This window comes from Eucalyptus grandis, chromosome 8, assembly GCF_016545825.1.
Source record: "Eucalyptus grandis isolate ANBG69807.140 chromosome 8, ASM1654582v1, whole genome shotgun sequence".
Taxonomy (NCBI): domain Eukaryota; kingdom Viridiplantae; phylum Streptophyta; class Magnoliopsida; order Myrtales; family Myrtaceae; genus Eucalyptus; species Eucalyptus grandis.
In genome coordinates this window covers 45,658,611-45,671,231 of record NC_052619.1, presented here as the reverse complement: position 1 = coordinate 45,671,231, position 12,621 = coordinate 45,658,611, and the positions used below count along the sequence as shown (strand labels likewise).

At 42.6% G+C, this 12,621-nt stretch overlaps 3 protein-coding genes across 3 annotated transcripts; 1 reads left to right on the top strand and 2 right to left on the bottom strand.

Moving 5' to 3' along the window:
* The first annotated feature begins 4,254 nt into the window (after positions 1 to 4,254).
* On the top strand, positions 4,255 to 8,056 carry LOC104414581 (protein transport protein Sec23A). The gene is given in 3 exon segments (XM_010025733.3): positions 4,255 to 5,435; positions 6,137 to 6,943; positions 6,945 to 8,056. Coding segments are annotated over 3 exon segments (2,529 nt in total). The 5' UTR covers positions 4,255 to 4,565; the 3' UTR covers positions 7,797 to 8,056.
* A 227-nt stretch (positions 8,057 to 8,283) lies between these two features.
* Positions 8,284 to 11,338, bottom strand: LOC104414580 (pentatricopeptide repeat-containing protein At3g12770). Its single transcript, XM_010025732.3, has one exon. It carries the CDS (start codon positions 11,302 to 11,304, stop codon positions 9,601 to 9,603), a length of 1,704 nt encoding a protein of 567 aa, XP_010024034.2. The 5' UTR covers positions 11,305 to 11,338; the 3' UTR covers positions 8,284 to 9,600.
* On the bottom strand, positions 9,158 to 9,592 carry LOC120287274 (pentatricopeptide repeat-containing protein At2g33760-like). Its single transcript, XM_039300021.1, has one exon. It carries the CDS (start codon positions 9,590 to 9,592, stop codon positions 9,158 to 9,160), a length of 435 nt encoding a protein of 144 aa, XP_039155955.1.
* Positions 11,339 to 12,621: the final 1,283 nt, after the last annotated feature.

Here is a 12,621-nt window from a genome sequence, read left to right as displayed (position 1 = left end):
ACACCAGCTAAGGGTGAGCATGTTCCATGATAGAACTAGGAACTTGAGAATCAGATTGGTAAGAATCGGTTTGGTTCTAGGTTTTAGGATATGTAGGATAGGTTTGAGATTCTAAAATTGGAGAACATGTTCCGACGGATAAGTTCTAAGTTCGAAAACTGGAATCTTGGAACTTGGAATAAGTTTGTATTTTCTTTTTCTTTTGTTCTATGTCTTCCTGCAATCCTATGGTATTCCATAGTGTTCAATGATGAGTGCGTCATCTGAAATCACTAGTTTGAACTTTCATTTTTGGCGATATTCATGATTGAAACTTTTAGTTTTTTAATATTCATAATTTTCATGTGTCTAAATATAAGTTATGATTAATGGATTGTTACAAATGGTAGTCATTAGAGGTAATCATTCATTGCAATAATTAAATTAAGAGTATAGGATGAACCTGAAACCTATGATACGGGTAGGTTCCATGTTTCAAAAATTAGAAAACTTATTCCAATGGTTATGTTCCGTGTTTTAGGTGTTTACTTGGATGAAACTTGGCACTGCTCCCTCATGCTTAACTCTTGTGAAATTTTGGAACAAATATGTCACAAAGGTACAATTTTGGAGATTTTTTGTGTCACAAAAAGAAGAAGAATAAATGCGACACAGTAGACATAATTTAGAATTTTTGTTTTTTTTTTCCTTTTTTAAATTATTATTTAATTTTTTTTCTTTTCTTTCTTTTTCTTTAATTTTCTTCCAAGCCCTGTGAAGGTTGCTAGCCAATCCTCATTAGTCATAAGCAAGGGTAGATCGACTCTCGCCAACCACTAGACAAGTGTCATGATATAACACTCCCAACATGTCATGGCTAACACGATTACTAAAATCTTTCCACTTGTAAGTATGCAGAAGTGTATATGAACAGAAAACAACCTAGGACAAATGAAAACACAAAGAAACACACGTAGAATTACAAACCAGGTGAATTTGTTTCACTTCTTAATTATATACATTGGGTGACAAGGTCAGGTTCACCGGGAGAATTAGTCAAAATACTACTACTCCAAATCCTGCCAAAAATTTCCATCAACGTACAAAGTCACCTGTCTCCTATCCATAGTATGTCCATGGTCATGGCTTGGCCCTCTAAAAATGCTACCTCTATTTTCCTGCACTTGCCCTACTCGACCTCGCTACTTCCATTGTCATCGCCATCAAGGAGCGCAAGAGGTCCCACTAGACGCCCGCTCACACAGGTGTAAACGGCGACAAAACCAAGTAGTATCGGGCCCGATGGTAAATCGACATCTACTGTCAAAATCGAAATGACCCTGATGAAGATAACATCAGGGAAGTCGAGGTCACTAAGTGTAGTCCGGTGCCACGTGAGGTCCATTGGAGCATCGTACAAAGTCATGGGGGACGCAAGTAGGAGCGGCATGGCTACTGATTTGAGAAATAATGGTTAACCATGAGCGAGCATAAAACAAGTAAACTGTCAACCAATCTACACTACATACGTCAATAACGGCACATGCGAGGAAGTTTAAATATAAACTATAAAAGATTGTTTTAAAGTCAACTTATCCAAGAACCTTTTTCAAAACCAGAATAACAAGTTGGAAAAGATTTCCTTTGAAATCGGTAATCTAGTAAAGATTAAATTTGAAAAGACCAATAATCATCCTTGTTATGAATTAGCCAACACCATATTTTGGGGAACTCCATTATTCCTTAGGCATCTCGCATCCATCCGGCATCGCGAGGATATTTGGAGGAATCATGTTACACCCCTTAGGCATTCGGAAGAACTTAGTTACCCCTCTAGGCATTTCTACTAACAACTGGGGCATCGTCGTCCCAAGGATTGATGGCATTCCAAGACACTCATGATGCAACAATTTAATAATGCTATCCACTATGCTAAGGCACAAAAATCAAATCAATTTCAAAATCAACAATCCTTTGTCCATTTGTATTCCATTTGTAAACTAGAGAAATGGTATAAAACAGTTGATTGGAAATACCATATCTTTTTTACAAAAATAAATCATATCTTTTTTACAAAAATATATATAAAAAAAATTATCCACGTCGGCTGTAGGCCATCTTATATGGTATTATCGGCATTCATGTTAGTGATATCCGGTTAAAATTGATTGATGGATTCAATCAGTAAAATATAAAAAAGTTTTATGACTCAATTGGTATAATTAAAATGTTTAAGAGTGAATTGGTCATAATACAATAATTTTAGGACTTTAGGGATGATTTTCCCCTTGTTTTTTCCCCAAATCGACAAATTAGGGCTAAATCCGGGCAAAGAAGCAAACCCTAACCCTACCCATTGAAACTACTTGTAAAATTGTAGTTGATTATTTGCAAGAGTCCCAAAAAATGCACATTCAAGGTCATTATGCAAAGCTTCCCAAGGCGGTTGAAGATGGGATTGTTGGGCGCATATACCGACCATCACCCATGTCGCGGTCTTCAAGATCTCCTCGAGTTTCCGTAAGATGTGGATTCAACCGATGTGTCTCGCCGGGTTGTCTACATCTTAACCGCAAAGTCTTGTCTTCAATCCTCCACTCGTGGTCTCATCTTTCATTGCAAGGCCACCTCTTTCTCCTCCAAGGTCTAAAAACGGGTCCCTCCTTGGTCCATGCTTTGGATTTCGTCAGCTAGAATTGGGGCGAACGAGATTTGGAGCATATGAAGGCAAATTTAAAGGCTGAGATAGTACTCTGTTTCTCCGTTTTGAATTTTTTGTTTTGCACTTTTAGCTTTATAAAGACAGTATTTCCTCAAAGAAAACTTCTTTGTTTTGTTCACTTTGCCGGGCTGGACAAAAAACTTTTCATCTTGGACTTCCATTTCTTTTATAAAGCTATGTTAGAACCCAAAAAATAACCTAAAAAACCACATAATACCTTTGACTGGAGTTTGTTGCTAGAGGCACTTAAAATGATTGTTTTTTCTTCAATTTTGCACTTAAATAATCCAGAGAAAAATTTTGACATCAAATTAAGCACCATATGGAAATTATGACATTTCTATCGTCGGTGTCCTCAAGCTTAGGCTATTGGATGAGTTTCTGAGTAAAAATTTGTATTTGATGATGACGTAAAATTTTTATTCTTAAAATATTATTTCACAAAATTTCTCCTTTTCAAGGGGTAATGGCTAGTGAATTAGGGGTGTGCAAAATACCCGGGATCCGCCCGGACCGCCCGGAACCGGACCGGAACCGCCCGGAACCGGCGGGTCTTGAGGGAACCGGTCCGGTTCCCGGTTCAATAAATTGGAACCGGTGGGTACCGGTCCGGTTCCCGGTTCCGTGGGCGGATCCGCCCACCCGGACCGGACCGAACCTTTTTAATATTAAAAAAAAATTACTAAGAGAAACCCTACATCTCATCTCACTCTCTAGGAACCTTTACCTTTGGTCAAAGAAAATTGAACCATCTATGGTTATTTGCAAGTAGGAAATGGGAGAATGTTGCATTCCATTTGTTCACGTTTTTTTTATTTACGAGATACATTTATAATTACAACAAATAAATATTTGTTCCACGTACTTAAATTAATTTTTCTTTCTTTGGCTTGCTTTGATGTCACGTAATTATTTTTTTGTTGAAAACCAAAAAAATTTCGCGTCAAAATCGGTTCCATGGATCCACCCGAACCGGACGGACGGCGGTCCGGTTAGGGTGATCCACGCAACAAACGGGTGGATCCCGGTTCCAATTTTTCGGAATCGGTCATTAGCGGGCGGTTCCGGTTCTAGGTCGGGAACCGCCCGCTCGGACCATGCACACCCCTATAGTGAATGGCAATAGTGGGTGGCAGATGATGGTGGGCAGTGATTGGCGATGGATTGCGATGGTTGGCGGCATTGGCGGGTGGGTGACAAATTAAAAGAGAAGATGAGTGATGAGGATTTTTTTACTTTTCTTTTTATTTCGAAAAAAAAAAGAATTTTTATTTTTTATTTTTCAGGTTTATTCTAAATTTATTTATGAACCTAAAAATTTATAGAAGAAATTGTGTAACCAAATAGATTTTTATACTAGAAATAAATTTAAAATAAAAAAAATTATTTTTAAAAAATAAAATAGAATGATTATCATACATGCTCGTTCGAAGTAATAGATTAAACTAACCACGGAGTAAAGACTACCGAGAGGCAACACACGACTTTCCAATCTCAAATCCCGACATTATCGATGCGCATCTCTTCGACCGGCACGCGAATGCACACGCACAGTCGCGACCGGGTTCGTCATAAAAAGCTCCTCAATCAAGAACCCCACCAGGAGTTTTTCCTTTCCTCAGCCCCTGTTGCTCCTCTTCTTCACTCGCTAACCCAGATGCTGGAACCGCATCTTCTCCCTCTCTCAGAACCTTCCCTCTCCTTCACGCTTTCTTAGCTACCAACACGACCTCCTCCTCCTCCTCCTCCTCCTCCTCTGGATTCCTCCGTCTCCTTTCATTCCGATCGTTCGAAACGCCAAAAACCCATGTGAGATCGCCCCTCAAAACCATCCCTTTGTGGCCTCCCGGACTCGGCCCCGGCGATGGACTTCGTCGAGCTGGAAGCGATCGAAGGGCTCCGGTGGTCGTGGAACGCGTGGCCCACCTCCAAGTCCGAGTCCTCCTCCCTCGTCATCCCGCTCAGCATCATGTGCACCCCTCTCGCCCGGTTCCCCGAGCTCCCCGTCCTCACCTACGACCCCTTGATCTGCACCCGCTGCGGCGGCGTCCTCAACCCTTACGCCCGCGTCGACTACCCGTCCCGGATCTGGGTGTGCCCCTTTTGTTACCAGAGGAACCCCTTCCCTCGTTCCTACGCCGGCATTGGAGAGAACAACCTGCCGGCGGAGCTCTTCCCCACGTACAGCTCCGTGGAGTATGCCAGCCCGAGCGCGAGCTCGGCTTTGGGTATCGGTTTTAGCAGTAGTGCGGTTTCCGGGTTGTCGTTGAATTCGGGTTTTAATGCGAGGGCGGGGTCGAGTGCTAGTTTGAATAGGAATTGGGGTGATGGGTCGTCGCCGAGTGCGGTTCGGGGAAGTGTGGAGCATAGGTTTAGTAAAATGGAAGGGAAAAGTTGGAGTTCGAATCCTAATATGAACCAAGGTTGGGCGAATGGATCGCCCAGGTCGATGCCTTCCGTGGCTTCGGCATCGTCTTTTTCGTCTTTGTCACTGTCGAGTTTGGATGTGCGGGGATTGGGGCCGGCGTTTGTGTTCGTAGTGGATGTCTGTTCGAGTGAGGAGGACCTGAGGGCGCTTAAGAATGAGCTGTTGCTTGTGGTGGAGCAGTTGCCGGAGAGCGCGCTGGTGGGGTTGGTTACTTTTGATTCGATGGTTAGGGTTCATGATCTCGGTTTTGCGGAGTGCTCGAGGGTTGTGGTTTTTCATGGAGAACGTGAGCTCTCAGCTGATCAGGTTAGTTGGTAACTCCGTATCACCCTTAACTTGCTATTGATTTACCAAAGTCCTTTTGTTAGTTTGTTTTCGATTAATGAGTAACAAAATAGAAAATTAGAAGTATCGCAAGAGAATCTTCGGTACTATAGAATGTAACAAAAGTGGATTGAAATTGGTCATGAGACGAGAACTGTGAAAATGAAAGTGTTATACCACATTGTTACTGGCGTTTTTTTAAGATGCTCAGTCGTTTATTGGTGTTCTGTTTGATTTATTATTTTAGTCAGATTGTGATTTTAGTGACTTCTAGTTTCAGCTAACTGATACCCAATTCAGATTCTCCTGTCGAAGATAGTAGGATATTGGTAATATATACTGTTGAGGGTTGTTATTCGTGTTTGCAAAAGTTCTCCAGAAGATGTAGTTATAATAATCAAGTACTAAACTGTTCTCTTAGTTTTAATGATCAACATCACACTAGTAGCTAGCGGCATTTGTAGACCTTTATGAGCCTGAACACTTTGTGCTTTTATATATGGTGTGCATGATTCCTCTGTCAGAATTTAAACAAAAAAGAAGAGGTATGAAATGGTTGATAAACGGTTGCTTGGGACTGACTGCATGAGTTGATTTTATTAATAAATTTATTTATTCTAGTTGCTAGGCATAACCTGGTAAATTCTTGCATAATGACAAGATTTCTTTTCGCTTCATCACAGGTTCAAAAATTCCTGGGTATCTATCGCAAAAGGTATCAACAACCTGGAAAGTCGCCAGTTATTCAGAATCAGGGGTATTTGCTTCCTGTGTCTGAATGTGAATTCAGCATCACAACTGCTATTGAAGAGATCCATTGTTCAACAGCAGCTCAGCCTGCGTCTCGTCCTCTGAGATGTACAGGGACTGCAATATCAGTTGCAGTGGGACTTGTGCAAGGGTGCTTGAGCAATGTGGGGTCCCGGGTCATGGTATTCACATCAGGACCCGCCACTCTTGGCCCTGGGATAGTTGTTGATCCTGATAGGAGTAATTCCATCCGAACACACAGAGATCTCATTAATGGTTATGCACCATACTATTTGAAATCTTGCAGCTTTTACAAGAGATTATCACAGAGGTTATCTGATGCATCCATTGTTCTTGATTTATTTGCGTGTTCCCTTGATCAAGTCGGAGCTGCAGAACTAAAAGTTTCTGTAGAGAATTCGGGTGGATTCATGATGCTGGGAGAATCTTTCGAGTCGTGTGAATTCAGAAAGTGCTTGAAGAACTTCTTCAGTCGCGATGAACAAGGGAATCTGAAAATGTACTTTGATGTAACAATTGAGGTAGTGACAACACAAGATCTGAAGATTTGCGGTGCTTTAGGACCCTGTGTTTCTCTTCAGAAAAGCAATGGTTTAGTGAGCAATAACGTGGTCGGTGAAGGTGGTACTAATGCGTGGAAGGTGGGCACGCTCACAAATAAAACATGCATAGCTTTCTTCTTCCAAGTAGGTGACGAGCAAAAGATCCAGCCAGGAACCTGCATTCTTCATACAGTTCATAACAAGTTATCGCTATGGAAACTCGGGTATTAGGAAGAGAGTGACAACTGCTGCGAGGAGATGGGTTAGCAAGAACTCCCCTGAAACTGCCTCAGGGTTTGATCAAGAAGCAGCAGCTTCAGTTATGGCTAGACTTGCCATCCACCGCATGGAGAGCTGCTATGCTCGAGATGTGATTAGATGGTTGGACGATGCACTTATCCGTTTCGCTTCTAAGTTTGGAGACTACATACAGGAAGATCCGTCTACATTTCGCTTGTCTTCAAACTTCTCACTATATCCCCAGTTCATGTACTATTTGAGGAGGTCGCAGTTTATAGATGTTTTCAATAGTTCCCCAGATGAGACAGCTTTCTTTCGACTGATGCTTAACCGTGAGGGTGTAGTGGGATCTCTTATCATGATCCAGCCCACACTATTCCAGTATTCGTTTGACGGGCCCCCGGTTCCGGTTCTACTAGATGTTCGGTCCATCTCTCCCGATGTTATATTACTTTTTGATTCTTATTTTTATGTGGTTATTCATTATGGGTCTAAGATTGCCCAGTGGAGGAAGCTTGGCTATGATAAAGACGCAAACCATGAGAATCTAAGGAAGCTGTTGGAGGCCCCAGAAATCGATGCGGAACAGTTGGTGGCTGAAAGAGTTCCGCCACCAAAGCTGATAAAATGCAACCAGCACAGTAGTCAGGCAAGGTTTCTTCTTGCTAAGTTGAACCCATCAGTTACTCAGAACTCCACCTACACCGACGGGTCGGATGTTATTTTAACTGATGATTTGAGCTTGCAAGTTTTTATAGAGCACCTGCAAACTTTGGCAGTTCAGGGGTAATTTTCCCTTCCCTTTTTTCCCTCCCCCTTCCCTCTCTGGGCTATTTTTTTGTTTGCTTGGAGAAGTTTCATTGCGTACTAGCTTTTTAGGCAAATGTTGAGATCATGTATTGGTAGGTACAGGTTTGCATTTGCTACAGGTATAAGTTTGTTGTACATTTTGTAAAGGTCTGTAATTGTTGCCCATCTATGGTGTAACAGTTTGTTTTGTTGATGAATGAGATGAGACCTGCAGAGGTAAGACAATTCGGAGGAAACGTCTACACGAGAATGTCGTTTTGATTTCTATAAATTTGCTGAGAATGATGTGGATGAAACTTAACTCTGTGTTGGTTGGTGGTTATAGCGGAAATACGTCTGTTCGGCCATTGGACCGAGATGGATCAACTGAAAAACAATGATGTGTGCACAACCTTTGAGCTTGATGTGAGACACTACAGTTTAAAGGTTGCCTTGGCAGAATTACAAATCCGCAAAATGATAGTTGCAGCATACTAATCGATCCCATAGAGCAAACGATAAACATTACAAAGGGTCAATCTTTTCGAAGTAATAATACATATTTATCAAGATCAAGGTGAATCGCGATGGGCAAGTAGAGAATGGCATAGGAAAAAGGGAAGGAATAAATCTAGGGCCAACGTTCTTGACAGGTCTTGCCGACTAAGCACGTTTTGCATTGTTAATTTCATGATGGAAGCAAAGGAAAACATTATCTATGCCTAAGAAATTCGAACGAAGCATTTTCCCGAAGAGGTTAGGAAGAGAATCTTCATTCTGTAATGTTAGACATCAGGTTACAATGACTTTAAGGATGATCGTTCTGTGAGCCCCCAATTCTGACCACTTTCTTCACTCTGTCCAGATCTTCTTATAACAGTTCTGCAACGAGCAAGAATGACCACGGGTGCTCGTCTTCGTACCTTAGCTAATTAATCATCCTTCGACCTGTTGAGAAAGACGAGTTTGTTCTTAAAGAATCCATTTAATCCAAACCCATATTTCACCACAAAACTGGCTTTGCATGATACGCTGAGAGAACCAGCTTGCGCGACCCTCGGTGGCCAGAAAAAGGTGGTCAAACAAGGGAGGTCACTAGCCTCCGAGATGCACGCGAACCTTCAAATCTCTCTGGCCCTTCGAATATTAACATGCTATCAAGCTCTTTCTCGAGGTCTATTTGAAGTTAATGGCGAGAAAGGGTCCTCAATATACCTCTCCATTATAAGAAAATTCAATCCCTCTGCATCATCAAGAATTGGGAATCTGTCCGCCTGAGAGTAATGCACCAATGGGATGTTTCGGAAGGGTTGAAGGTCCATTTTTAAACAGATAAGGCGTACTCAAGATAAAAGTGGCAGATCACCAGTAATCCTTGCATGAACAAGAGCCAGCTTGGAAGTGATGGAACCGGTTGGCATCTCTCACCACAATCTGCCTCTGGTATATGTCCGAAAGAAACTTGAAGGTTGAGTGACAGTCATTGCAAATGCGAAGGTTCTTGCTCACAGTAATAGTTGATTCCGAATCTGTCTTCAGTATTCCGAATGCAACAGCAAGCTTCTCACTGTGATAATTTAGAATGTGATCCTTGTCTTCATCTTCAACGTCATGAAGAACACATGATCGGTCTGGAAAGTACCCTCGCATCTTCATCTCAACAACCAACTGCTCCATATGCCTGTGAACTTCGCCACGGTATGGATTCAACTGGTCAGCAGTATAAAATCCTATTGCTTCTTGACCATATTCTATCACGCTAAAAGCTGCGGGTTTGCTTAGTCCTCTAGTTTTCATGTTTTCTCTCAGCTTCCCAACTTCTTGCCATCTCCTCGATGCAGCATATATATTTGACAAGAGCACATAATATCCTGGATGTTCTGGCTCAATCTGAAAGAGATTTTTGCAGCAATCTCCCCCAATTCACTGTTCCCATGAACTCGGCAGGCCAAAAGGAGTGCTCCCCAAACTCCATCATTTGGTGATGCTGGCATACTTTTGATAAGATCGAAAGCTTCACCCAAGAGTCCGGCTCGCCCTAGCATGTCAACCATGCAAGTGTAATGTTTCGCCTCTGGCATAACAGAATGCTTTGACATATCTGCAAAACACTTTCTGCCTTCATTGATCAAGCCGGCATGACTACATGCAGAAAGAATGGATGTGAAAGTGATATGATTCGGTGCAACACCCTTCTCTTGCATCTGCAAGTAGAGGTTCAATGCTTCTTCTCCACGCCCATGCATGCCATATGCCGAGATCAGCACATTCCATGAACTAACATCCCGTTCTTTCAGATGAATTTCATGGAACATCTGACTAGCAGTTTCCAAATTCCCACACTTAGCATACATGTCCATTAAAGCATTTTGCAGTGTTATGTCGACTTTCATTTTATTCTCGAGTATGTAGTCATGGATCTTCTTCCCAAGATGGCAGGATCCCAGGAAAGCACATGCAGATACCATAATCAATGCCGTCACAGGATTAGGTTTACACCCAGAATCCTGCATCTGCTCAAACAATAACAGAGCTTCATTGGCCTGTCCATTTTGTACATATCCTGAAAGCATGGAGTTCCAAGAAATTTTGTCTCTTTCCTCCATCCTATCGAAAGCCATGCGCGCATATTCTACATTCCCACATTTGGTGTACATTGCGACAACTGAATTCGCGACACAGACGTCCCCCAAAATCCCATTCTGGATGGCATACGCATGCACTGATTTAGCACTCTTAACGTCCCCCACCTGCCCAACAGCGGAGGCAACACTAACCACAGCAACCGGATCAGGCAAAAGACTCTCTTCTCGCTGCATCCTGCAAAGCAGCACCAGTGATTCCTGAGGCTGCTCAGCCTGCTCATAGGCAGTAATCATGGCGGTCCAACAGACGAGGTCCCTCTGCGTCATTCCATCGAACACCTTGCGCGCACAACCGATTCGCCCGCGCTTCGCGTACGCGTCAACCAGAGCCGCCTCAACATACATATCGGGATCGAACCCAGTTTTTATAGTCTCCCCGTGAACAACTTCCCAACCGCGCGCGAGCGGGTCCGAGTCGGAAGCGCACGCTTTGAGAACAAAAGGGAAAGTGTAGTTATCGGGCAAGACGCCACCCCTGCGCATAAGGGCGTAAAGCTCCAGAGCATCCGCGCAATGCCCATTGTTGGCATACGCTCGCACCATTGTGTTCCACAGGAACGAATTGGGTCTCTCGCATCTGGCAGTAATTCCGTCGAACAGGGAGCGGGCATGATGCGGGTGCCCGAATTTGGAGTATTTGACGATGATCTGAGCGCTCAAGTGGGGGTCTCGAGTGAGGAGACCGCGGGTGGTGAGAGAAGAGTGGATTTGCTTCAGCGCGGAGGCATCGTCGCAGGAGTTCTTGAGGAGGCGATCGTAGCGGGCCGCCAAGGGAGGGGACGAGGACGATGGCGGGGAGGGCGTGCACGAAAAGGCCCTTGCTCCAAGCTTGCGGCGGAGCTCCAAGCGACGTTGCGCTTGCATTCCCTTCCTTGTCCAGCTCAAGACTCTCTCTCTCTCTCTCGTTATACGACGGTTGATGGGACTTTTCACAGCAAATAATTTTGATTATGTGTTGTCATATAATATTTTTTTAGAAGTGTGCAAAATGAACCGCTTGAATTGGGAAATATTGGGATGAATCGGCCAGTTGAGCCATATTCTTGAGAGTGTCAGCTCAATTCTTAATTCTTAAAAATAAAATTGGTGTTTGGGTGATCCAATTTTCAATTCCAATGAGGAATTGGACCAAACTGGACTATACCGATTAAATGTATTTTTTCATTTTATTATTTTTTTAAAAAATTTGGTAAATACTATCTTGGACTAGTTCTAAGTAGTTAAAAAAAAAAAAAAGTAATGAGAAAAAAGAAACGATTGATTTCATTGGACCGGATCGAATCGATGGTGCAGTTCGATTTTCGATCCTAAGACCAGCTGATATGGTTCCCAATTTCGATTTTTGAGAATTGGGAATGAATCATTCATAATATCTTTTTGAATTTAGAGAAAATGGAAATGGATTGCTCTTCTTTTATTTCTATTAAAGTTGGCAAATGGATGGATTAGACACTGCTTTGAAATCGCGTACCTGTTCAGTCTACGTGTTTCAGCGAGCCATGCACGACCCGACCCTAATCTAATCCCAGTATATTCAATTAACTCACAATTCCCATGCGCTATGTACGAGTCACTATGGTCGCCGGCCCATCGCCTCCATGTCTCCACTCCACAACCTCGGACCCGACAGAAGTACGTATAGTAAATTTAAACTTCAAAAGAAATTGGATCAAGAGGATTGCGGCAATGAGGGAAAAAAAAAGGTACGGAAATGAACCTGGGGAAGCAAACAAATAGCCTTACGTTTAAATCCTTAATAATTGTTAGACTTTTTTTTTGGGGGAGGGGGGTCGAAGATAGTAGTTGCATCCATTCATAAAAATAACGAGAATTACAAGAAAATGATGAATAAGTTTTCGAACATAAAATTTTTGAAAGGGAATAGGGAGGGGATGTCACCCAATTTAGAGGGAGTGTTTTGGTTCAATGGGTTTTGGTTAGCCAATCTGCCGTTCAGTTTGCATCTCTTAGACAGTGTACTAACCTCACTGGTTCCAATTGGGCTAAGGTTTCTTTACATAGATCTACTATTTCCATTACATCCCACGGTTCTTCAATCTAAACCCACGACACCTTTTATCAAAATCAATGTGTCGCTTTCACAAACCCACTTCTCTCTTTGACCATACTCTGTTCCCACGTGCAGCTCCTTTTTCCTTCTCATTTATATTCGATGAGTTG